Source organism: Numida meleagris, chromosome 27, assembly GCF_002078875.1.
Source record: "Numida meleagris isolate 19003 breed g44 Domestic line chromosome 27, NumMel1.0, whole genome shotgun sequence".
NCBI classification, from domain to species: domain Eukaryota; kingdom Metazoa; phylum Chordata; class Aves; order Galliformes; family Numididae; genus Numida; species Numida meleagris.
In genome coordinates this window covers 576,531-601,871 of record NC_034435.1, presented here as the reverse complement: position 1 = coordinate 601,871, position 25,341 = coordinate 576,531, and the positions used below count along the sequence as shown (strand labels likewise).

At 49.2% G+C, this 25,341-nt stretch overlaps 2 protein-coding genes across 2 annotated transcripts; one reads left to right on the top strand and one right to left on the bottom strand.

Annotated features, from left to right (window-relative positions):
* On the top strand, nucleotides 524-16,875 carry LONP1 (lon peptidase 1, mitochondrial). Its single transcript, XM_021378651.1, has 18 exons — nucleotides 524-783; nucleotides 2,168-2,256; nucleotides 2,615-2,734; nucleotides 5,330-5,558; nucleotides 6,088-6,149; nucleotides 6,683-6,812; nucleotides 7,141-7,224; nucleotides 7,878-8,098; nucleotides 9,169-9,307; nucleotides 10,199-10,377; nucleotides 11,097-11,184; nucleotides 11,982-12,104; nucleotides 12,695-12,811; nucleotides 13,112-13,252; nucleotides 13,338-13,503; nucleotides 14,628-14,836; nucleotides 15,541-15,705; nucleotides 16,498-16,875. Exons 1-18 carry the CDS (start codon nucleotides 679-681, stop codon nucleotides 16,660-16,662), a joined length of 2,532 nt encoding a protein of 843 aa, XP_021234326.1. The 5' UTR covers nucleotides 524-678; the 3' UTR covers nucleotides 16,663-16,875.
* RPL36 (ribosomal protein L36) lies at nucleotides 18,404-20,998 on the bottom strand. Its single transcript, XM_021378652.1, has 4 exons — nucleotides 20,839-20,998; nucleotides 20,594-20,688; nucleotides 19,113-19,247; nucleotides 18,404-18,537 (listed from the first exon to the last, which is right to left on the bottom strand). Exons 2-4 carry the CDS (start codon nucleotides 20,684-20,686, stop codon nucleotides 18,448-18,450), a joined length of 318 nt encoding a protein of 105 aa, XP_021234327.1. The 5' UTR covers nucleotides 20,687-20,688; nucleotides 20,839-20,998; the 3' UTR covers nucleotides 18,404-18,447.

Genomic DNA, 25,341 nt, shown 5'->3' with positions numbered 1-25,341 from the left:
AGTAGTCAGCATGGATTCACCAAGGGGAAATCACGCTTGATGAAGCCGGTAGCTTTCCGTGTTGTTGTGGCCAGCTGAGGGGAGAGCAGTCGGTGTTGTGTACTTTGGCTTCAGTACAAGGACATTTCACACTGTCTCCCACACCATCCTTGTAGTGAAGCTTAGGAAGCGGGTTAGGGTTAGAGCAGTGTGGCCAAGACGGCCAAGGGCTCAGACGCGAGGTTTGGACGCCGGACCCGTCCCGCTCCCCCCGCTCTCCCTCAGCACCGGGCAGCACCGGGACGCGAACCCGCGTCTCCACCCTCGCTCCCGCCGACGTGCGCCGCCCCACGCTCCCCGCGCCGCTCTCTCACTCGGCGCCTGCGCGGCGCCGACCGGAAGTTCCGCCGCGCTCCCGCCGGCAGCATGGCGGCCGCGCGCTGCTTGCGGCTGTGCGGGCGCTGGCGGCCGGCCCTGCTGGGCCCCGCGCGGCGCCGTCTCCCGGCGGCCGCCTCCGCCGTGAGCCCCGTGATCCCACCCGGCCCCGCGCCGCCGCCCCGCGCCGCCCTTAGCACCACCCCGCGGTGGCAGCGGTGGAGCGCCGGCGGTTTGGCGGGGGGTGACGCGCTGGAGGGCGGCGGAGGGGGCGAGGAGAGCGGCGGCGGCGGAGGGGCGGACCCCGGCGGGAGCGCTCCGGTGATGACGGCGCTGACGCCGCTGCTGGTGCCCGAGCACTTCCCCAACGTGCCGCTCATCGCCGTGACGCGCAACCCCGTGTTCCCGCGCTTCATCAAGATCATCGAGGTGGGCGGGGGGCTGCGGGCCGGGGGGCGGCCTGAGTTCCGCCGGGTGTTTGCTGCCTGGTTTCCCGTAATGCGGGGCGGTGCTTGGCCGTCACGGCCGCTCACTTCGAGCCGCGGAGTGGTTTGGGTCGGGGGGGGTCACCCCTCGCACCCCCGCTGTAGACGGAGGCACCGCCCGCCGGACCGGGTTGCTCGTGGCTCCGTCCATTTCCAGAGCCGGGCCTGGCTCCTGCACGCTGGCGCGGGCTGCAGAGCATCAAACAGAATGTTTTTTCCATCTGGGAACGTGAACTTGTTCAAGGGATTTCTTAGGAAAGTGCTTGCTCCGCCGGCTTTTCTAACGGAGCTTCTCCAGGCTGGCCTGCCACCAGCTGCGTATCGTAGGATGCTTGGAGTTGGAAGGGACCTTTAAAGGCCGGCTAGCCCCACTCCCCTGCAGAGCACAGGGACAACACAGCTCGGTCAGGTTGCCCAGGGCCTGATCCAGCCTGGCCTTGAAAGTCTCCAGGGATGGGGCAGCCACCACTTCTCTGGGCAGCCTGCTCCAGTGGCCGCACTCGCTTCCTGTGCAGAACCAGAGCCACAGCACCAGCAAGCCCTGGCTGTCAGCTCTGCCCCTCTGGGTCCTGACAGGCAAACGGAGACGCTGAGCGCCTCGGGGTGAAGCATAGAGAATGGGGATGCAGAAGCTTGTGTATTGGAATCTTTAGGTGTGCAGTCCTGCAGCACTTCTATGTGGAAATGGTTGATGTCAGTGCACTGTGATCTCAGCCCGGCAGCAGCTCAGCGCTGCTCGGCTGCTCTCCACTCCCCGTGCTGGGGTGGGGGAGAGGGCTGGAAGTCAAAGTGCGAGGGCTCGTGGCTTGAGATAAAGAGAGCTGGATGCGTAAAGCCAGAGCTGCGTGCACAAGCAAAGCACAGCAGGGAATTCATCCAGCTCTTCTGGATAGCAGGGCTCACCTCAAATCATGGTTTCTTGGGAAGACAAATGCCATCTGAACGTCCCCCGTGTAGCCTGGTTCTGTAGTTCAGTGTGACATCAGGTGGTGTGGGATATCCCCTTGGCCAGTGTGGGTCAGCCGTCCTGGTGCTGTCCCCCCCAGCCCATCAATGGCAGGGCAGTACAAGGAGCAACAACTGAACGTCGATGTGTTACAGCTGCTATTTTAATCAAAAACTCAAAACACAGCGACTTCTTAAATATTCAGCGTTGGCGTTTTCTGGTATTCTTCCATGTCTGTGTTGCTGTCTTCTAACGTAGGCAAAACTAGAACAAAGATTAGGCTTCATGATAGAGTCAGAGGGTTCCACCATGCGTGGTTTGGTGTGCTGAGGGTGCAAAGCTGAAGGAAAATCTACCCCTGACTTCATGCTTATTGTTCTAGGTGAAAAATAAGAAGCTGGTTGAGCTGCTGAGGAGGAAAGTTCGTCTTGCCCAGCCTTATGCTGGTGTTTTCCTTAAAAAGGATGATAAGTAAGTTGTTTCCCTTCATCTTTTCAGCAATAAGATCTTTCCACGCCTTTGCACTAATGGCTGTGCTCTGAGGTTCCTTGCCTGTGATAGGAATCCAGGAATGATGCTTAGACCTCCTCTTAGCACAGCAGTTTCCATTACCACCAGCAGCGCTGCGGGCTCTGAGTGTTGCTGGGAAGGTTGCTGCTGTTTGGGAAGGGCAGAGGGGCTGCCTCACCACGAGGACAGTGTGACATCTTTGCTCCTGAATGCGGTTTAAATTTCTGCAACCAATTGCTTTTTTTTCCTTTTTTAACATTTACCTGCTTTCTCAAGTTTCTGAATATCTGCTTTGATTTTTTTTTTTCCTCCTCGATAGCAATGAATCAGACGTGGTGGAGGATCTGAACGAAATCTACCAGATGGGAACGTTTGTACAGATCCACGAGATGCAGGACCTGGGAGACAAGCTGCGCATGATAGTCATGGGGCACCGAAGGTAGTTACCTGGCGGGTGAGATGCACTGGAAGTACTTGACAGACACACATCCCTTTATTGTTTTCACCACGCATATGCTGTTTCGTGTGCAACTCCTGTGTGACAAGCTTTTGTTACCGCAGTGTATTCTGATGCTGCTGATTCTGTCTGCTGTTCCAGGTGAGGCAGTTTCGCCCCAAAAAGAAAGAGCTAGCACATATCATAAACCACGATGTGGTGCAAGCAAGCATTCGTTGTTCTGAGGTTCATCAGTTTCTTTGACAAATACAGCAAGAAAAAAGGGAGAAGGAAAAAGGAAAGAAAAAAGGAGAAAGTGGTTCAGAACTGTAGTTATGATTTATCCACCAAGCTTGTCCTGGAAGAGGATTGAGTAAAACAGGATTGCTTCTGGGGATGTAGGTTTAGCTGTCTGTGCTAAGTATTTTGAACTAAGACAGTGTAGGACTGTAGTTCTGACAGCCACAAATAACTAATTTCAGGCTGTGTGTTGCTTTGGAGCTTTGCTTTTTTCTTCCCTCTTGCTTTGTTGCACCAGTTCCTTTTTATTCTGGACAGCCAAGAAGAGGAGGTGCTTCTCAGAGCTGAGTTCTCCTGAACTTGCAGCTCCTTTCCAAACAATGTCCTGGATCATGTTTGATTCGATTCTGGAGACAGGCAGGCTTTGTTTTTTGCTTACTTGAAGTAGAAATATTTCCATGTAACTTGGAAGATGTGGGGAATCGGTCTCTATCTGATTGAGATTTCCACCACCAACCATCCTGCCCTCCATGGAAGTACAACCTATATCCTGCACGTGGTCTTGTAGCCCACAACAGGAGCCTGCTGCAGCACAAATCCTGTGTTCTGCTTTCAGGATGCACAGCCTTGGGAGGGAACTTGGCTGAGGGGTGTTAACAGTTCCCGCATGGTTGTCTAGTACTCATCTCTAGTGAGGAGCCTTTAAGCCAGGGAAGAGAGTGAGATACTGATCCCAACCTGGAGAACTATGGATCATGCTCTGTATTTAAGATATCTGACATGAGGCTGTTGGTATAAGAGGCAAAATTCAAAAAAATTTAAAAATACAAAGAGGGAAATGGATTTTGTTTGGAAGGTGGTAAGGCTGTGTATCTAGCCCATCCCTTTTAGGGATTAATAGTTAATTGCTGTAGAATTCACTGTTGGTTTGATCTCCTCCAGTGTCATAATCTAGGAAATAGAAGTGACAGTAGAATTTTCAATGTCTGGTTATGGAAAGACTTCGTGATACATGTAGTATTTGGAATCAGGGGAGATACTGCAGCAGGCTGGTTTAAAGCAAAGGATTGCTTGCTAAGAATCAGAAGAGTGAAAAAGCAGAACAGGATGTTCAGAAAGAAGGTGAAAGAGTGAACCAGCTTTTTTGGGAGGGATGAGGAGAGGGTGGGAATCCCCTTCAGATCATTGGTTCATATAGAGAAGCCAGCTGTCTGAGCAGCCAGACTAATGATGATACCTTATTAATTGTCCTGTTTATGTGCTGCAATATTTCACTGTGTAGTTGGTCTGTGATCCTGGGCTTCATCTGTTTGCATTTGTTCACCAAATTGTTTGGTTGTAGGTTTGTTAACTATTTTAACTCTTAGAAATCTGGCTTTGCAGTTCCACAGCTGGTCTGAGCAGGTGGAGCTGGTGATGAAGATGGATCTGTGCCCTTGTTCACCCTGTGCTTGTGCTGACCTATAGAAGGGTATGGCAGCAGCAAGGTGGCAGTGGGGAAAAGCTTTCTGCCAGCTGCATCCAAATGTGGTTCTGCACTGGAGATTCTTAAAAGCCTTTAGTGTTACAGATAAATGTTTTTTTCTCATGCTCGAGTCATTTAGTAAAGCAGGCTCTAATAAAATGTAGTTACCTCTGATTATCAGGTCTATGTGACAAATAGAAGTGTTATTTAGGGTGAGCAGTTGCACTTAATTTTCAGGAGATGAAAAAACATTCAACATGAGCAGCTGAACACAGAGAAGTTTAGTGATAATTTGGACTGGAGATGGAGCCAATTCTGTCCTATGAGTGGAAGTTAAAGAGAACATATTTCACGTGATTTGTTTTAATCCTGGAGCTCTTTCCTTTCCTGCTTGCAAGACTTGTAATAAGAACTTGAGGAAGGAAATGGAAGAGCTACAATCTGAAAAGGAGATCCCTCTTCCCTTCCTTCTTTCTTGCACGGAAGTGTCCCCCTTCCTTCAGACAATCTTCCTGTGACTTTTCCAGCTTCTCCTGCTTTTGTTTGAGGATCCTTGTTAAACCAAACCAGCAGAGCAGATACAGAAGCAGGCTAATTCTGTGGTCGATTAATTTTTGTATGTTGCTGCTTACTCGTTGTAAATTTACTAAATAAGACCCAATGGTATCTACCACTTGAGTGTTATGGTTTTGCTAAATCACCCCTTATTTTAACAGAGTGAACCAAAAAGTAAATCCTATCAAAATGTGTATCATCAATTAGTCATCGTTGTCAAATGTTGGCATTTCAGCTTTCTCAAAACGAAAGGCTCCTGCCTTTCCAGGCTGAAGTGCTGAAGTCACATAGAGGCACAGAAGGGAACTGATTGTGTCTGGTTTTCCTTTGGCTTTCAGAATCCGTATAAACCGGCAGCTGGAGGTGGAGCCCGAGGAGCCTGAGAGCAAACAGAAGGTCAGGAGGAAACAGAAGCGCCCTAAGAAAGAGGCTGAGGAGGAGCCTGGAGCAAAGGAGCAGGCTGTCGAGGTGGTGCTGGATCCTGTAGCTGCTTCCTCGCAGGAAGTTCTCATGGTAGAAGTAGAGAACGTGGTTCATGAAGACTTTCAGATCACAGAAGAGGTTAAAGTAAGTGAATTAAGCGTACCAGCCTTGACCTGTCCTGTGGAGTTGCATCTGCGTTGCTTGCTGAAGAGTTCTAAAATGAAGCTCAGATTTCAGGCTTTGGAAACCAGTTCCTTCTTCTCACGGGGAATTTTATGAGAACAGTGAGTTCTCCTTACAGTCGCTCGATTCCTTAGAACCAGTCACCTCCAAAAATTGCCACCTGGAGGGATCGAGCTGTGCTTAAGCCCATGTGATAACCGATGTCAAATGAAGTCTTTGCCCCAGGGTGATCTGAGTGGTCAGCCTGACTGCATCTTCTGTCCCAGAAAAAGATAAGTGCATGCAGAAATTCTGCCCCTCCTGCATTGCCTTCCCTCCCAGGAGGAGTAACTGCTGCAGCACAAGCACCATTTCAGCACAGCACTGAAGATAAGTGGCCGGGGGCTGCGTTCCTAGGCTCCGTAGTGGGGAAGTTGAGGAGTGTTGTGTTTGTACTGAGCCCTTGTCCTTTTCCAGTCTTTTTCTCATTAAATCTTTCTTGTGCTTACAGGCTCTTACTGCAGAAATTGTCAAAACAATCCGGGACATCATTGCCTTGAACCCTTTGTACAGGTCTGTATTTCCCACGTGTGTTCTGGGGCTGGAGTACCCTGAGGTTTTCTGTTCCCCTTGACATTTTGGTGTAACAAAGGGGAGACGCTCACTGCATTGCTGCCCAGAATTTGGTTTGGGAATTAGCATCTGCTGTTGGAAAGTTTTGTGAACCTTATGCAAAATTTGAATATCAAGTAGGAGAATAGGACTCGCAGCAGATGGCGTGGGTCTGAGTGGAGCTCACTGCAATAAGTGTCACAGTCCTGTGCATGTGTTATGGACGTGAGGCTCAGCGTAGTGGGACACAAATTGTACATAACCATTAACATTTGATATACTTGGTTGTATTTATCAGTGATCATTTCTTTTATCAAGGGCTGTGTGTATTTGTCACTCAACACAGCTTTAGTCAAACTTTTAAAAGCTGTTTTGCTATGAAGCGGAGTTGCATTTCATTTCTTCACCACCACCACAAGCAAATAAGGAGGTTACGAACCTTATAAATGTAAGAATTTACTGAACATTTTGGGTTTTATCACCATTTTTTCCAGAGAGTCTGTACTTCAGATGATGCAGGCTGGACAGCGTGTGGTAGATAACCCCATCTATCTGAGTGACATGGGTGCAGCGCTGACGGGGGCAGAGTCACACGAGCTTCAAGACATCTTGGAAGAAACCAGTGTAAGATGAAGCTTTCAACTAAAGCTGTACTAGCAAAACTGTGCCTTTCATTTGTCATATCTCTAGCAGCCTCAGTACGGAGCAGGCTCCCATGCTGCATTTGATGATAGGTTAATATCAGGGCGTAGATCCCTGCTTAAGGACATACTGAGTAATTAACAATCTGCTTCCAGGGAAAGTCTGGATGCTCTGTGTCTTTGTGGCAGTTGTCTCTCACGCTTTGGTTGCGTGTTGCTGAATTGGTCTTTCTACACCTGTGGGTGCTGGGGGGCAGGGAGCTGTCAAACTCTGCACTCATGTGAACTCATTTTGCATCTGTGGTTTCCAGATTCCCAAACGGCTTTACAAAGCCCTTTCCCTTTTGAAGAAGGAATATGAGCTGAGCAAACTGCAGCAACGTCTTGGAAGGGAGGTGAGTCTTTCAAGTAACTATATCTTACACACGCTTATATCCTGCCCACCACTGTGGTACTTAGCACTGCCAGCAAAGAATTTTAAAACAAGACCGTGGTACACACTCGAAAGGAATGACATTAATGCAGAGTTAATAACTTGATACTCTTTTTCCATTAGAAACTTATTTTTTCTTGCATGTTTGGAAAAGTAATACGGAATCTGCTATTGAATCTGCTTCCTCCTGGAAGCCCTGCAGGCAAACGAAGGAGATGATTTAGAAGAGGCAACAGGGATTTTTGGAGAGCAAACTGTGCTTATCCAACTTGATCTCCTTCCCTTATAAGAAGGCCTAGAGGACAAAGGGAGAACAATAAGTACTGTTACATTGACTTTAGCAAGGCCTTTGTCATGGTCTTTTGGACAAATTGAGGTGATGTGGACTGGATGAAACTTTTGAGTTTGATGTAGAGGCTGCGAGAGTAACTGGGGCACAGTGAGACTTTGAAATGGTGCAGCTAATTGCTTGTTACATTAGAGCATGCTGCAAACGAAGATCTCTGTTGTATTTTCAGCTGCTGAAAAGCTCATAACTCAGGTGTTAGAAAGCATTTGATGTTTGGTGGGTGGTGCCAGGAACAGAACAGTTACGATGCTTGTTGCTGTGTTTAGGTTGAGGAGAAGATCAAGCAGACGCATCGCAAATACCTTCTCCAGGAGCAACTGAAGATCATTAAAAAAGAGCTAGGTCTGGAAAAAGAGGACAAGGATGCTATAGAAGAGAAATTTCGTGAGCGACTGAAAGAGCTGGTAGTGCCAAAGCACGTCATGGACGTGATTGATGAGGAGTTGAACAAATTGAGCTTGCTGGATAATCACTCCTCAGAATTCAAGTGAGTGCATGGCTGCATCCTGTCAGGATTAGTTAGGAGAATGAGAGAAATCAGCCCAGTTCTCTTAAGCCCTTACCTGAAAAGTTTTTCTGTCTTAATTGTTTTTCCTGGATGCATCATGTGATCACATCCCAGCTGTGGGATTGTTCTCTAAATCTCCCTTGTTTTACCACAATTGGCCTTTTGTTGAGCATCATAGCTCCTCCCTTGCAACCTAAAGCTGCATGGAAGTACTGTGCCATTCCTTCCTCCTCATGAAAGTGCAGTGATTCCTGCAGCCCTTAAGTGTAGCTCTTCTCTCCTTGGGTGTTTTCATGAGATGCAAGAGAAGAGAAGCGAGACTCAGCTCCCTGAGTCGGTCCCTGAAGCTCTGGGGCTGGGTTGGAGCTGTGAAGGAGCAGCTTTTGTCTTTTATCACATAATCTGTGGCATGGATTGTCAGAAACTGAAATTGCTTTGAACATTCATGACTATTGAGGTGGCATCTGCTGTTGCAATGAGCAGTCAGTGTGGTCACCAGTGCAAGTTTGCAGGATAAATATTTGGGAGGAAAACACCAAAGCTACACACAAAGCTGGTATTACTTTTTCAAGTCTAATTCCAGCATTGCTGTGCACCCAGTGAATAACAAACACATCTTGCTTCCAAGCCCTTTTTGTTTCACTACGAATAGGATTTTCGTGCAGCATTTACTGTGACTGTGGTTCCAGTTATAAAATGGTGATGTGGGGTTATTGTGGCAGGCTGGCAACCTTTGTCTCCTGAATAATGCAAGCAAAAGAGAGTAAGCTGCCAAGGGAGTTCAACAGAAGAGAATCACCACCCAGGCCAAGGTTCTTGTTCACAGGTTTTGCTGTTCTGAGACAAAAGTTTGGATTTTCTGGGCAAGGGGCAAGGGACTGAAGAGCGCAGTTAAAGGCTGGCAGTGCCTGCCCAGACAATGGGGGTATTTTCATTGTCTCCCCTTTATGAGTCCGATTCATCCCCTGCTTTTTGGGGGGTGAGGTTTTGGACAGCAGTGGAGGAAGGCGTGGGTTTGTTGCTGAATCACTTTCATTTGTTTCTGTCAGTGTTACACGGAACTACTTGGACTGGCTGACATCCATCCCGTGGGGTAAGTGCAGCGAGGAGAACCTGGAGCTGACCAGAGCCCGAGCAGTTCTGGAGGAGGATCACTATGGAATGGATGACGTCAAAAAGCGAATCCTGGTAAGGTGGGAATAGGCAGAGGGCACAGCTTCAAACTCAGCCCAACGTCAGGCAGTTTGGTTACCTTTCAGCTCAAAGCTCTCCATTAATTTCCATTAGTTCACAAATCACAGAAAGCCGCAGGAATGTTCTGGTGATGAGTTAATGTGTTTAATTGCTATTGGCAATGAAAGCCGTGTTCCGATTTCAAATGACAATATGCTCTTTTGTTACTTAATGCTGAGGAAATGAATAAATATCCAAGGGGAGCAGTGTCAGGATTTTATCAACGCACTGAGGAGTTCCTAAAGTGATTCATCGTGACAGGCAAAGCTTCTGCCTTCCCAGAGCACACTGACCCTCAGTTAAGCAGGGGAGGAATGTTAGCTAACAGTGAATTGTTGGTGTGTGTAACAAACAGTGAATTCTTAGGCATCCTAGAACTTTGCTTTTGTTAAATTGCTTTGCTCCAGTCTGGAGAGAAAGATGGAGGCAGTGAGATGTCTTTTCTCTCTCAGGGGAATTCTGGGGGTATCTTTCCCCCAGCAGTACTCCAGACTTGTGACTTAATCTCGCCATGTGATTCGTTATTTTAAATGATGATCACCTTTTTGAGCGTCAGCCTGGCACGTTGCCTGTCAGCACCAGTGCTGTTCACACTGAGTAGCCCGACAGAAATACACTGAGATGCATCGTGCAGGTCTGTGGCTTTGATTACTGATAGAATTAATTCCATACAGTGGAAGTGTTCTGCTGGTGACCTCAGCATCTTCCCTTGCCATCCCCAACTCTTTTGAGGACCTGTTTTGTGTAGGATGCTCATTTTGGAAGCGCTGCTTGACCCGATAACAAACGTGTTGTGGTGTTGCTGCCGTTGCCCTGTTCATTTTTGGTGCTTCCTTTGCTGTGCAGGAGTTCATAGCAGTCAGCCAGCTGCGAGGATCTACCCAGGGGAAGATCTTGTGCTTTTATGGCCCCCCTGGGGTTGGCAAAACCAGCATCGCCCGCTCCATTGCCAGAGCCCTAAACAGGGAGTACTTCCGCTTCAGCGTCGGAGGGATGACTGATGTGGCAGAAATCAAGGGACACAGGTCGGTGGCCTTGATTTGTATTGACGTTGTCCATATGGAAGCGTAATTGAATTTGAACAGCGCGTGTAATTTAATCCTCCATTCTGCCAGCTCCTGCTGAAAGGACTTGGATGTAGGAAGAGGTGAAAATTAAAGCAAAGGAAGGGGTTAGTCGTCATCGTGTTCGTGCCTCAGAGTGCAGTTGGTTCTTGTGTGTTCTTACAGGAGAGCTTTGGAAAGCTGTGTGAGCTTCTCAAAGGTGTCAGACTTAAATGCCAAAGTCATGTTTGTCTATAAATGTCACAGTTTGAGCAAGGTGATTCCCGTGCATTCAGGCGCAGCTGAGGCCGGGTTTCTGAAGGATCGGGAGGGAGGTGCTGGGGAGGAAACCTTGGGAACAAGAAAATGCATTCTGGTGTTTTTAACCAAACCAACACGTTGCTTTTCGACCCTCTTTGTGCTCAGCCTTCCCTGCTTGCTTCTCTCTGCCTTAAGAGGATAAAACTAAAGCTGAAAACTGCAAGTTCAGGAGCATTCTCCCAAAATTCAAACCTGCTTTCTACTAGAAACAGAGAGAGTAGTTGGGTCTCAGTGCTTTGTGTGGCAATGGAGAATGCTTTTGATAGACAGATAAACTTCTCTCCCAGCAGGATATACCTGTTCCATCAGCTGCCTGTTTTGTTGTGTGATGTATGCCATGCTTCATAGTTCTTCCCTAAATACAGTCTCTGGTAAAACAGGAGGACGTATGTTGGAGCAATGCCGGGAAAAATCATCCAGTGCCTGAAGAAGACTAAAACAGAGAATCCACTGATACTGATTGATGAGGTGATGTATCTGCTCTTGTAGTTTTCGCTGTTAGAAACCTGTGCAGCAACTATTGGCCCCTCCTGCTGGAAGGTGCAGCAGTAACATTCCCAAAAGTCCCAGATTTGAGGATGGGGGTTTAAATTATGTTGGACTGTAAAGTTCTTTGGGTAACGATGATACCTCAGACACTTGTTTTCTCTTCCTGTAACAGACTTCAGCTTTTACATTTCAGTCATACCTTTCTCTTTCTACTGCAGCTATGAGGTTCATAGAGAATTCAGTAGCTCTCGTGTTCCCCACCTCGGTGTGGGTACACCACTATGCACAAAACCACTGTTGTCCGTGTGATATCAGAAAGTGTCACTCTCTCAGCAAGTCTGGAACAATAAGAAATAAGTTGCTTACAGTCAATTTCAGGTCTGATTTGAGAATAGGGAAGAGGTCTTCCAGCCTACTGCTTTGCAGCAAAGCAAGCAAGGACAGGGTGTAACAGCAGGGCTTTGGGACAGACCAAAGGTCTCTGTGGCTTCATTGTGTGCCATGCCTGGGAAAGACCAACAGCAGATGGCTTGGGAATGCTGTGGAGGATGAAGAAGCAGTTGTCTGCCCTGCTGTTCAAGCCCCGTGTCCTGTCAGTGCGTTGCGTGCTTGTTGCATGTAGGGTGGTGGGGAACTGGGGAACCCGCAGCAAACTGGTAGAATGGTGGTGGCTGTTTGTTCATGAGGATTTTGAGATGAAGCCCTTAAGCAATCCTTGCATGAGAACCTGCTGCGGTGAGAAGTTTCTTAGAGCATCTGAATTTTGTCTCCTGTAGGTGGATAAAATAGGAAGAGGATATCAGGGGGATCCATCCTCAGCCCTGCTAGAGCTGTTGGACCCGGAACAGAACTCAAACTTCTTGGATCATTACCTTGATGTCCCCGTGGACTTATCCAAGGTATTTCCTCTCTTCTGCAGAGTTGTGGAGCTGGAGGGTATGAGTGTGCATCGGTGCATAAACCTGGACATGGCAGCAAGAAGAGTCAGGAGTTTGTTTTTTCATCGTGACAGGCAGAGTTGCTGTGGTTTCTGCTGCTGTCTAGCTTTTGTATTTGCCTTTACACACCTGGGTGTTTTGTGCAGCTTCCATTAGTTGTAGGACTGGTGGATTATCAATATGCATACGTAATTTGCTTCTGTGCTAACTTCTTAGATGGTAGAAGTAACTTAGAGGTGAGACCTAGATCACCCCACGTGTGGAGGCAAATAGATTCCTGGCCCACGTCAGACCATTCAGATATCCCAGTTCGGGCTGCATTTATTTCTAAACGTTTGTTTTGGTGGGTACAGAACGTTCTGCTACATGATTTTAGTACCCAGAGCTTTATCTGCAATAAAAACTAGGCTTCACAGGGAAAATGAGCTTGCTCCAGCCCTTCAGATCTTGCTCCAGCCCATCAGCCAGGGAGACACAGCAGTAAGGAGTGCTGCTTGGAGTAAAGCAACAGGTTAATGAAAATACCTCACAGGATCTTGTTGTGCTTCCAGGTGCTTTTTATTTGTACTGCCAATGTAACAGAAACCATTCCAGAGCCCCTGCGGGATAGAATGGAAGTCATCAACGTGTCGGGATACGTCGCAGAAGAGAAACTCGCAATTGCAGAGGTAAGAGGAACTGCTCCAGTGATGTGCTGTGAATTGCATCTGCTAAAATGGTTTTGGCAGTTTCAAGCTTACATATTTACATCCAACCATATCAACAAATATGAGGCACATGGTATGTTGGACAGAGTTCCCCTAATATTCAAATTCAAATTAAAAATAATTCCAGCATTCTATAATAGGCAGGCAGTGAACTCTAGAAAATGGCATTGTGCTAATGGCAGAACGAAGGTAAGCAGATTGGAGTCATTAGGCTTTTTTCCACTAACACTAACAGAAGAACGTGTGCATGGACTCTTTCAGAGGTACTTGGTCCCTCAAGCGCGAGTTCTGTGCGGCCTGGATGAAAACAAAGCCAAAATCACATCGGATGTGTTGACTGTTCTCATCAAGCAGTACTGCAGAGAGAGTGGGGTGAGGAATCTACAGAAACAAGTAGAGAAGGTGAGGGAAAACGGCGTGTAACCATGACCTCTTTGCTTCAGCATTCTCAGCTTTTTCTGCAGAAACCAATTCCTGTCTCACCCAGGTACTGAGAAAATCAGCCTATAAAATTGTGAGTGGAGAAGCAGAGACGGTCCACGTGACACCTGAAAACCTGCAGGACTTTGTAGGAAAGCCCATCTTCACTGTGGATCGAATGTACGAAACCACTCCTCCGGGGGTGGTGATGGGTCTGGCTTGGACAGCTATGGGTAAGAGTTGTGCAGGCACGCAGTGTGCAGTTACACAGTGACTTCTGGGTTAATGTGTGTTTCCAGGAGAAACTGTTAATCTTCTACGCTGGAGTGAGGCTGCAGGTACTGGAAGATAAGGACTGGCTCAGAAACTCAAATGTCTGTCTCCATCTTCATGTCACCGTGAAAAACTCAGTGTAGTCGTCAAACTGAATTTTTCTAACAAGTCCAGTGAAGCTCTTCTGCTGGCATTAGCAATACTAACTTCTGTGGCTTTTTAAAAAGATTCTGACTTCCACTTTCCTGAAGAAAGGACCCTTTTTTAATTAGCCCAGGCTGATTCTGACATCTCTTCGTGCGCTGTACCCCATGTGAACCACATCCATTATGAATGGTAGTGATCAAAAGCATAAGCTTTGCTAAGAGCAAGGACAACACTTTGCTTCCTTAAAAAAGGAGGTGCTGTTCTGACTCGCAGCGTGTCTCGGCTGTGCTGTATCTCTTCCAGTGATGTATCACCACAGACTTGGCTTTCAATGCCAAGGGCAGGTGCAGGTGTTCTAGCACTCCTGGAGTGGGTTAAGGTGGTAGTTACAGTTCACTGTATTACTCCCCTGGTTATTTGGGGTTTATGTCCACCACTGAGTGGAAATACAGCACATGTTAAAGGATTAGACGTCGAGATGTGGCCCCTGTGTTCTCTAATTGACACTTTGGGTAGAACTGAAATCCTGGAAGTGGTTAGAAAGGGAATAATCATACAGTGCAGAAGGTAAATAGGTGCCTGGCACCAGGAAGCGGAGCTGGGAAGTGTGGTGTGCTGTGAGCTCGTCTTACTTCGTAGCCAGAAAGTGCATGAAGTCATTAAAAGATTGTTTCCACTAAATATGGGTTGTGTCTGTGGGTGGACTGTGAGGTCTGAAGGAGCAATAGAGACCGTCAGTGCAGTCCTGTTGAGATTTCTAGGTGAGGTTTCTGAAGGGATTTGGAGAGCAGGCTTCAATTGCTCTTTCCCCAAGAGCGAGTGTCTCATTAGGAAGCCCTGACTTCAAATTCCTCACATCGTTTCTGCTTCACCGAAGCCGTCTGCTTTGATTTTCCTTTAACTTTTCTCAGGGTGTCATTTTTCTTTTCTTTCTCAGGGGGTTCCACTCTGTTCGTTGAAACATCCCTGAAGCGCCCCAAAGACAAGGAGAGCAAGGATGGGTCCCTGGAAGTGACAGGGCAACTGGGGGACGTAATGAAGGAGAGTGCCAAAATAGCTTACACGTTTGCAAGAGCCTTTCTGATGCAGAAGGAGCCCAACAATGACTTTCTCATGTCGTCCCATATCCACTTGCACGTGCCAGAGGTAATCTGATGTGGAATTCAGAGACACGCGTGGCTGCTCGGCTGTCATGCTTTAACATAGTCCACATTTTCCCTGTTGCTTCCTCTAGTGCAATAGGAACTTGGTTGTTAGCAGAGTGTTGGTTTCCTGGAGGAGCAGAAAGCAGTGGTTGTTTTCTCTGCCTCTGTTCCTCTCAAATACTTGTTTCTTCCATCTCAGAGATCTGTTTGACCTCAGACCCATGCAGGCTGCCACTAGTTGAGGCCTGGGTTGTGTTGGGTTCCTAAACTGAGCAGTGTTTTCTTCCTTGAATGATTTTCAGTGTTGTTCTCCAGTATTTGTGATTCTTGATGCCGCCTGCCCTTGAAATACTGACCTCTGCTGCTTGTTTCCGTGGTTGGCTTAGGCCAGCAAAAAGCATCAAGGTATTCATGCTCATTTTCTGCTTAATTGATTATTCAAAATCCTGAGCTTGATGAATGAGCATTGTGGTGGCATCAGGCCAGAAACCAAACTGTAGACTCAGTTGGTTTATTATTGTGAATAAGATGAGGAGTGATGAGGAGTGACACGGTGTTACTGGATGTGCCAATTGAAATAGCACTCACTTTCCCCCAAAATTTCCCCCTGAAATGGGTGCCATGTTAAAACAGCAGTGGACAAAGGTATTGTCTGGCTTTGCTGATCTGTGGATGGGTTAAAGGAATGTGCTTTTTTTTTGACAGGGAGCAACACCAAAGGATGGACCAAGTGCAGGGTGCACCATAGTAACGGCTTTGCTGTCGCTGGCCATGAATTGCCCAGTGAGGCAGAACGTGGCCATGACTGGAGAGGTGTCCTTAACTGGGAAAATTCTTCCTGTTGGTGGCATCAAGGAGAAGACTATTGCGGTAAGAGCTCGTTCCGTGCATCGTCTGTGGGACACAGCCCCACATTTGTCTCGGGGTGACTGGGACAGCCAAGCAGGTTGCTCCTATAGTGGTAGGGAGAGGCAGTAATGTGCTGGGGAGGAACCTGCTGGGTGGGTGTGGGCGTCTTGCTGGTGTCTCCGGGTGTGAGGAAGGAGGTGGGAGCCAAGGCTCCGTGCCAGGATGTCCCCATTGATCAGTAAATGAACAGACTGGTGGAATTAAGGGGTCATCTGCCCCTTCCAGCTGCCTCCTCTGTGGCAAACTATGATGTATAATTATGCTGGGATAAAGTGCCTTTTCAAGGAGAGCATCCAGTATAGATTTGAAGGTATCATAAGATCATCCTTAACATTAAGGCTCTGATTCTGGTTATGGCTTGAATTTGTCTCGCTTAAAATTTCACAGAGACACCCCACTGTCTTTCTGTTTTAGATGAAGGGGATTTACTTTTAGTACCTTGCATTTCTCCACTGTGAGCTTTCTCTGTAAAACGTTATGAATTGGCACAGCAGTCCCCAGGTGCGCTGTCACTGCTCTGCTGACCAACCTCTCAGTCCGTGCAGCTGCTGCAGTGTGTGCCTGGGGGGACCCTGATGGCAGCTTCTATAAGCAATGCTCTTACTGCTCCATGTAGGAGAGCAAAGCCAGATCGTGCTCCTAAACAAATGTGCTTGTTCTTACTTTCCAAAACAGGACAGTCTCTGCTCCTAGCAGGCTGCTGGATTTCTAGGACCAAGTACACAGACAACATAACTTTCTTTCTCCCCATAGGCGAAGAGGGCAGGTGTTACCTGTATCATTTTGCCATCAGAGAATAAAAAGGATTATTACGACCTTGCTGGATTCATTACAGAAGGACTCGAAGTGCATTTTGTCGAGCACTACAAGGAGGTATTCGATATAGCATTTTCAAAACAGGACTCAGCTGCAGGATGATGTCCAACCCCCTGGGACTGGAGGGCGCTGTGTCCCTCAGTGCTCTGCCTCTGCCTGGACGTGGGCTGACCCTGACGTGGGGCACGGAGCTATTGCTGCTGCGCAGCTGCTAAGTGAGTTAGGGCTTTGGTCGAATAATGTATTTCTCCTTCTTTAATATCAAATTACAATCCAAATTATGTATTTCCAATAAAATTAAGTTGTGAAATTTTACCAAGGAATGTGCATGTTATCGGCCACCAGCAGCAGAGCTAGTTCAGTCTCTTACACTCCAAGATTTTTCAGTTCTTTCACTGGAAACCAAGTATCTGCTTCAAAGAACACGAGCACAACTGGAACGCAAGCGGTGGCTGAGCAGTTCCCAGGAAGCTCTCCCTGCCTTGGTGGGGAATGCTGGAATTCGTCGTGGACGCTGAAGCAGAGCTAGCACGTTCTGCTGTGGAGGGACATGGATCTCCTCTTCCAGTATAAATCGCAACTGCAAGCTCGAAGGGAGCAAACTGGAAAAAAGAGCAGCCTGCTCGGTACCAGCAGTTAGTGCTGCACCCCACTGCTGACTCTTTGCCACTGCAGCAGCTGTATTATGTTCACCGAGTGAAAAAAGGAATGACACGTGCTAGTGTGACTGTCGTGGTACATCAAGAAACACAGGCTTGGGCTAGAGAATTCGAGCCTTCATCTTAGGGCGAGCACTAGAGAAACTGAGGTTGAACGGGACTTAGTAAATTGGAGAGGAGTAGTTCCATGGAGCATTTGAAATGTGTTCCTGCTGCTGGAAGAACTGCAGTTGTCCTGTCTCTCAGCTAGGTAGGCCCAAGTGGGGAATAAAGAATTTTCCTGCTGAAATTCAAGCAGCTTTTTGTGACTGCATTTCTCTCCTGATTTGAAAATGTGCTGCTGAATAGGCAGAGACTGTCTCTGTGTCTTGAGAAAGACAGTTTAGTTTGGAGCTGGAGGAGCATTCCTCCTCAAGAATGGATCAGTGGGATGTGATGAAGAGCGGCTCCAAGCTGAAGTGAGGGGTAAGGATGTTCCAGAACACAGACAAAGCCCCTGCTCAGCCTGCTGCTGTGCTGGGATGTTTGTAGGTGCCTACAAAGTCCCTGGGGGACAGATGCACCCTGGCTTTTCATAGGACCCTGCAGCCCCCAGGACTGGCAAAGCACAGTTCCCTAACCCCTGCCTCCTGGTTTGGGTTTGTTTTTGTATTTATTGCATCAACTCCAGCTGTGGGAGTGCTACGCTTTGCTAGAAAATAGGAACTGTATTTTGCAAACTTCTGTCTACATCCCCAAACCAGGGTGCAGAGGCAGCACTTTGTCTCCCAGACAATTTGGGTGAAAGCACGAAGATGAAGCAGATTCCTTTGTCTTTGCCACAAGAGTTGGAGTGGCAGAAGAGGCAGGCAGCAGCCACCCACCTGCAGCCATCCCCCCCTCCCTTTCACTAGTACTGATAAGCTTGCTTGTTCTGCCCTCTGCAACTCTCTGCTTCTCCTCTAGAGCCTGTTCTGAGGCAGAATTATTGATACAGAAGTCCACCTACTACTTAGAGGCACAAGAAAGGAACACTGAAAGGAGGAGAAATCCCACGCTGTCGGAATGGGTGGAAGGAGGGAATAAAATAGTGACGCAAATTCCAGATTACCGTATTTTAGGGATTGTCAGCACAACCCCTCAGTGTCCCCAGGAGCAGCCCCAGTCCTACGGACTGAAGCAGGTACACCACGGAGTCATTACACTGCTTTTGTGAGAAAGGGCTTTATTGAGCTCCAGGCCATACAGCTCAGTCCTTCTTTGCAGCAGCTTTCCTCATGGCTGCCAGGACGTTACTGAGTTCTTCCCGCTTTCGCTTGGCCCGAATGTGAGTGCCAACCTGCAGAGAGCAGAGCAGCACGGTCAGCATCAGCCCAGCAAAGAGCAGAGAAAACCAGCTGCTTGGCTTCAGGCGCTCACTGAAGGATGCTTAACTCGAGAAACAGTAAACACAGTTCTAGAAAACGCAGATTTGAACCCCAGCAACCTCAGCTGGCCAGCCAGGAACTACTTCACATGACACTTCAGTGGTACTTCTACTCTAGATTTTGGGGGGGAAAGGCAGAGAATGCTCCCAGCCACCAGGGCTGCCTCCAATGAACTCTCTTTCAAGTCAGCTGGTTAATGGCACCCAGCCTCCACCAGCATCGCTCTCCTCTTCCCAGCACCAATTCATCAGTAATGCAAGACGAGCAATGGAAGCCTGGATTCCTGTAGCTCAGGACCTCATCAGCGTATCTCCAAGTCCAGTATCTATGTCCATCTCCCTCCCTCCCACGCTCCCTCAGGTCAGACACTAAATGCCCAAGCAACTGGAAAAAATAATAAAGCAAAGCTTCCCTAGGACAGGACAGAACACTGGCAGCTCATCAGAAGAGTTTCTGACAGCCTCGTTAAAGCATCAGATTGACGCACCCGTTTCTTTATGAACTTCAGAGCACGTTTATCTTTGGAAACTTTCAGCAGTTCCATAGCACGTCTTTCATAGGGTGCGAAGCCGCAGACCTCCCTGATCATGTCTCGCACAAACTTGGTGTGTTTGGTCAGGCGCTGTTGGAAGGGGAAAAAAAACAAACAACAACATTCACAATGAACATAAGCACAAACCAGGCAGCTCACCATCGAAGCAGCTCCTCTAAACGACATCTGTTTAAAAGCTAGACCCAATGTGTCAAAGCCATCCCTTGCAAGGAGCAGGATCCCCACATTCCTTCCATGCGCTCTGCAGGGCTCTGAACCAAGAGGGCTAAGGAGATATTCAAGACCCGCCTGGACACCAACCTGTGTGACCCACTGCAGGGAACTGCTTAGCAGGGGCTTGGACTCAGTGACCTCTTAAGGTCCCTTCCAACCCCTGTTATATGCAAGTCCAAAGCCACATGTGCTACTTTAGAAAATACAGTCAGAGTGCTGATGCATTACTGCGTGTGTACCAATCCACAATTAAGGAATTAAAAATAAAAGGATACAATGAAGTGGGAGGGCAGAACTTGTCTTCCTGAACCAAAGGGCTGCAGAAAACCCTGGGCTCAAGCTCCCAGAGTAGCTCTGCTACGAGCACATCTCAGGGCAGGAAGATCACAGGCAGGTGCCGGGCAGCACCGTGCTCTCAGTGAGATGCGCTGCTCTGCTCGCTCTGAAACAGCAGCTGTGATTTTGGACATTTGCAGGCACCATCATTTGTAGCAAAAAAACAGGGCCATAAGAAATCAAGGGGGTGCACTGCTGCGCATCTCAACCACATCTCAACTCAGCACTTTGTGAACAGGTGACAGAAGCTGCAAACAAAAATTCTCTCTCACATTAGCACACACTCACTGAGCCTCCTCAATCCCATCAGTGATCACTAACGTGGAAAGCACCTATTGCCATTACCAAAAGCAGCAGGCCAGGAAGGCCGTCTGAAGTCACCCGGCCCATTTTCTACTTCACCGCCAGCTCTTAAGCCGTAGCGTACACGTATCCATCTTATTCCTCCATTACAGGGTGCTCCACTGCCAATTCTGCAGCCAGCTTTGACTCCGCACCTACCTCCATGTATTCAATCCTTGCCATACCCTACGCAGCCCCTCCCTGCCGCTCAGCCATCCCCTCGCTGCACGTTCCAGCACGTTTCCTACCGCTCCCAGCTGCTGCAGTTCGGTGCCACTCAGCGCTCTGCATCCCCACGACCCGGCGCTGCGAGCAGCCCCGGACCCCTCGCTCAGCACCGAACCCCGCCGCCCTCGGGGCACGGCGGGAGGAGCCGGACGGCGCGGCCCGGGGCTGGCACAGGGCTCCGCGGGCGCGGTCCTCCCGCCGCCAAGGGCCGCTCCCGTAAATCCGCCCCCCGCGGTCACCGGACCGGGGCCGGCTCCTGCCCCAACCCCCGGCGAACGGCGGAGCCCCACACTCACCCCGCGGCGGCGGCAGTGCCTGGGCTTGGACACGTTCTTCGTCACCTTGTAGCCCTTGTTGAGGCCGACGGCCATAGGGTAGCGGATCGCCATGTCTGCGGGAGAGAGCGGTCAGCGCCTCGCTGCGGGCCCCGATCCCCGCCTCGCTGCGGGCCCCGGCCCGACCCCACGGGCGCGGATCCCGGCCCCGAGCCTGACCGGCCGCAGATGGACACGGATCCCGAACGCGTCACCCCAGCACCAACCTGCAGCTGCACCGCTGGCGCCGCACCGGAAGAAAGGAACGCGCGACGTGCTGGGACAGCGGAACTTCCGGTCCGGCCCCAGAGGGCGCTCTATCCCGCGGCGGGACCATAGAGGCGGGGCGGGGAGGGCCGTCGCGTGGTGGCGGCGTTGGGCCTGCTGCTAGCGGTGCCGTTCGGTGCCAGCAGGAGGACGGTGCGGACGGGTCCGTAGGGCTGTGGTGGGCCCTTGGGGCTCCAGGGCACGCTGCTGCCTCAGACGCAGCTCGCTGTCGAGCAGAACCCCCAGGTCCCTTTCTGCAGGCTGATCTCTGACCTCGCATCCTCCGTCTGCACCCATGGCCTGGGCTGCCCGCCCAGGGGCAGGATTTGGCCTGTGCTCTATCTTGATTTCATGCTGCTGGGATTGCCCAGCCCTGCCCTGCGTCAAGGTCTCCACAAGGCCTCTCTTCCCCTGAGGGAATCAACAGCTCCTCCAATTTAGGGTTGTCCTTAAACTCAGCATCCACTCAAGTCCTGCATCCAGACACCATCTCCAGACCAAACTTCTCCTTTATAGATAAGGCACTTGATCCTATAGAGAGGGCTGTGATCTAAGAGGCTTAGAGAACATCACTGATCTCATTGGATTGCTTTTTAAATTTCTAAAATATCAAATAAAAGCACAGGCATGAAAGAGGGGTCACACATCTCCTGTTTATGCCATCAGCAAAATACACGTAGTGTCTTTTTCTAGTTGGACCTCTGGAGCAGCCTCTGGGAGACTGCTGGCATTGCAAAGCATTGCCTGGGTACACAGCTATTCCCTTGCAGAAGCTATCCTATGGAAATCACGGAGCACTTGCAAGAAATGGCATCAAACTGGGAAGAGATTGCTGTTTTCTTTGGTGGCCATTGCTTGGGAAACTGATTTGCATATCTGAATAGAGAGCCAGAGGGACATCAAGAGGCCAGCAGGGAGCTAGGGCTAGGTGAGGAGCGATCCCCTCTCAGTACAGCTGTATTTGCTTCTTGACTCAAATCTCCCGTGGCTCCGTGCAGGACCAGCACCAAGTGCTGGTCAGCAGCATCAGCTCTGGCTGCTCCGACCAGCCAGGCTTTGGGCACCGCACAGTGCTGTCACTGTGATGACACGGGGGCATCTCCCACCAGAATCCCCAGGCAATTCAGTTGGGTTTCACTTGCCGACTGGGAGTCCAGCTTGTCGCAGAAATGGCTGGAAGTGCAGACTTCTGCCAAACTGAGACAGGAGGAATTGAAAGCGAGGCACCTACAGCAGAAACAACTCCTGGTGCTGATCCCGAGAAGCTGGTGGAGCCCTCCAGCTGCCCTTCTCCTGATCCTCCAGGACAGCATCATGATCACCTTGTGATGATGCTGTACTGTTAAAGCTGGAAGAATATTGGAATATCATAGTACTGGAACTGAAGAATTCACAAAATGTTACTGATGAGACACAAAATGTGTCCCTCCCATTTCTTCTGAGGAGAGCGCTGATGAAGCCACTGCCTTCTCCCCCCTCAGCTTTCCTCAGAAGCTCTGGGCACTGGCTGAAAGTGATGAGTTTAAGAGCATTTGGTGGGGTGTCAGTGGAAGCTGTTTTGTCATCGATGAAGAAATGTTTGAGGTACAGGCACTGGGAAGAAGAGGGCCTCTGAGCTTTTTTGGGAAGGAAAGCATGAAGAGCTTTGTTTGTCAACTGGAACAGCATGGGTTCACCAAACTAAACCCTGTCTGCAAAGGACCTCCCTCACTGCCTGAATTTCCAGCAGAGGAAGAAGCATTTGCTGCTCCTGGGAAGGTATGTCAGCTGCCCCACATGTCAACCCACCAGCTCAGTGTCCCGGTGGGAGAGACGAAGGTTCCAATAAAATGAGCCTCGGTAATGGAGGAGCTGAGGATGACAGTAGATGTTCTGATGTCCATTTCTGTCTTTGGCTGTTTCCAGGTATTTCAGAGGTAGCATTGCTGTGGTAGAAGGATGGATCAAATATATTTGGGTTCTATCTGAGTTTGAACCCACAGAACAGAAAGATAAATGAATGAGGATACAATGAGGCTACTTATTTGTCAACAGTTTACGGGCGTTAGGCCCAATTCCGTGACAAAGGGGACGGGGGACCCACGGGCCCATGTCCCGGGAAAAGGGGAAAGGGGAAAAGGGTAGGGAGATGGCCCTGAGAGCAAAGAACAGCGGCAACAATCTGAGGAGAAACAAACTAATTTACTAAATAAAATATCGGAATGCAAAACAACACACTATAATACAATATAATTACAATTTAAGCTGATAAATCCAATACAGAGAGAGAGAATGTCCCAAAATCAAGGTAGGCCTTACTCTACTACCGACGATAAGACGGCTGGAGAGCGAGGTGCTGCCAAGACGAGAGACGGCGGAAAAAAGGGACAAGGTCTCGTGATCTGCAAGTTTTTATACTGCAAGCTTTTATCTTTTCCCTCCGGCTGGAAAACGGTAACAAAGGAGCAAAGTGCCGTGGGGAATGTAAAAGTCCTTCTCTTCTGAGAACCAGGTACATTCACTACATGATGTTATGATGTGGAGTACCAATAACCAAAAATCATAAAACCATGACATTATTTCAATGTATTTGCAATGTACCTTGTTTTAGTCAGCCTAAGCTGTTGGATTACACTGACAGATAGGCCCTTCCAATACCCATGTTTGTATTTAGCAATTAAAAGTCTTAGTTCCTCCATCTTGTCACCTTTCAGCCCCAATCTGACAGCAGCTAACTCTTCTCCTGTGTCTGTTTCAGGTGGTCTCCTACTACAGCCCATACATCAAGAGAGGTTCTCCACAGCTGCTGGAGCACTGCAGCCCATGCGTTGCCCTGAAGAGATGAGCCCTGGCTGCCCCTGCCCTGCAGGGAGACCTGAGCGAGAGACACCTGCCCAGCAGCCCAAGTGCCCAGCCCATGCAGGGAGCGGCTGCTGGGCAGGAGAGGAGCCTGCTGGCAGCAGCAAAGGGAGAAGGCGCAGAGACAGCGGCGCCCATGGGGCCCCTGCCATGCAAGCGCTGTAAGAAAGCCACAGCCCGAGCCTGAGCCAGTGCTGCTCCGACCCTGGCAGGCCCTGCTGCAGCAGCAGGGAGGGAACAGTGCCGGCCTCTGGCCCCCTCCCTGCCGCCATCGAGCAGCAGCCAGACCTCGGGTGCCGCTTCTCCTCCACCTGACGACGCTCAGCCCAGTTCTACAGCCAGCCTGGCACAGCAGGAGCTTCCCTGGCACCTGCGAGCACCAGAGCCGCAGGCTCTCTGGGCCGCCCTGCCTTACCTCAGCCAATCCTTTGCAATGGCCATACGGGCAGCAGCCATCCTGATGCCACCTGCCTGGCAGCTCCAGGCAGCCCCACACTGCCCAGCTTGCACCTGCAGCTCAGACTGGGCACGTGGGGCAGATGGGCTGGCACCCAGTGCAGGACCTGCTGCAGCCAGCAGAGACAGTGCACCCAGTTACCCATCCATCAGGTGGTAACTCATAGATAGAGAGGTCTGGAAGTAAGATGTTGGAGCAATAAGCCTTCTCAGTTGTCATATCATTTTCTGTATTTATTGATCTATTCATTTATTTAAATGTGTTGGAAATAAAATGCTGGAATAAGAAACCTTTTCACTTGCCGTGTCCTTTCAGTCATTCCTTCCTTCCTTCAGGGCTGAAACTGAATTTGTATTTCATCTCCCAAAAGAAGTAGAAGCAATGGTTCCAACATCAGTGTAATGGTTTTCTGCAAGAATCAAGCTCTAGGATAGTAGCTGCAGAGATGCACAAATAAATGATAATCACAGCAAAATACTGTTAATTTCAAGAGACAGCTTCCCTCATGGAATATGAGTGGTACTATGGCAGTGCTGATCTGTCCTATGGGAAACTTCTCAATACATGGGGAATTCTGAAGATCCCATGAGAGATGCAACAAGCTGACAAAACATGAGATTTGTGTGACACGTTCAACCCAGTGGGCTGTCTTCTACTTTCTCCCATTCCATGAGAGGTAAACGCCTTCTCCCATATTTCCAGCATTTGCAAATGGTTTGCATCTCAGCAAACCTCCTTTAATTAAATTTCCGCACTCTTTGCCCAGTTACTTTCTCAGAGCTGTTATAAGCGAAGTTCCCATGAGGTGAGCACACATGGAGGTTCTGGCTGACCCAGGTTCAAGAGGGATGGAGGCTGTTCCCAGGTGAGTCACCCATTCTTTCACCCAGAGCTGGAGATCAGCCAGGTTAGACAAAAGGGCTCGCAGATATTCTCAGGCAGGGATGAAACTGAGCTGCTCTCCAGAGCTGGTCATATCTTGATTCACCAGGCATATAAAACCACAGAAATGTAATGTCAGAGTTGTAAAATAGGGAAGTCTGGGGGTCTTTTCATTCAGAATCTCCTTTTTAGAAGTGGTAAATGTCCCAGTGACTCCAGGATGACTAATTCTTTTTCTTATATACAGTGACTGTCTTTTGCGCTCTGTTAGGCCTATTTTACTTGA

Bases quoted from the DNA above. Each gene is read 5' to 3' on its own strand.
- LONP1 (XM_021378651.1), top strand. From the start codon at position 679: ATGACGGCGCTGACGCCGCTGCTGGTGCCCGAGCACTTCCCCAACGTG. The intron at 2,257-2,614 runs GTAAGTTGTTTC...CCTCCTCGATAG, and splicing joins TTCCTTAAAAAGGATGATAA to CAATGAATCAGACGTGGTGG. The intron at 7,225-7,877 runs GTGAGTCTTTCA...TGCTGTGTTTAG, and splicing joins AGCAACGTCTTGGAAGGGAG to GTTGAGGAGAAGATCAAGCA.
- RPL36 (XM_021378652.1), bottom strand. From the start codon at position 20,686: ATGGCGATCCGCTACCCTATGGCCGTCGGCCTCAACAAGGGCTACAAG. The intron at 19,248-20,593 runs GTGAGTGTGGGG...CCCTTCCAACAG, and splicing joins GGCACTGCCGCCGCCGCGGG to CGCCTGACCAAACACACCAA. The intron at 18,538-19,112 runs GTGCGTCAATCT...TGCTCTCTGCAG, and splicing joins TGAAGTTCATAAAGAAACGG to GTTGGCACTCACATTCGGGC.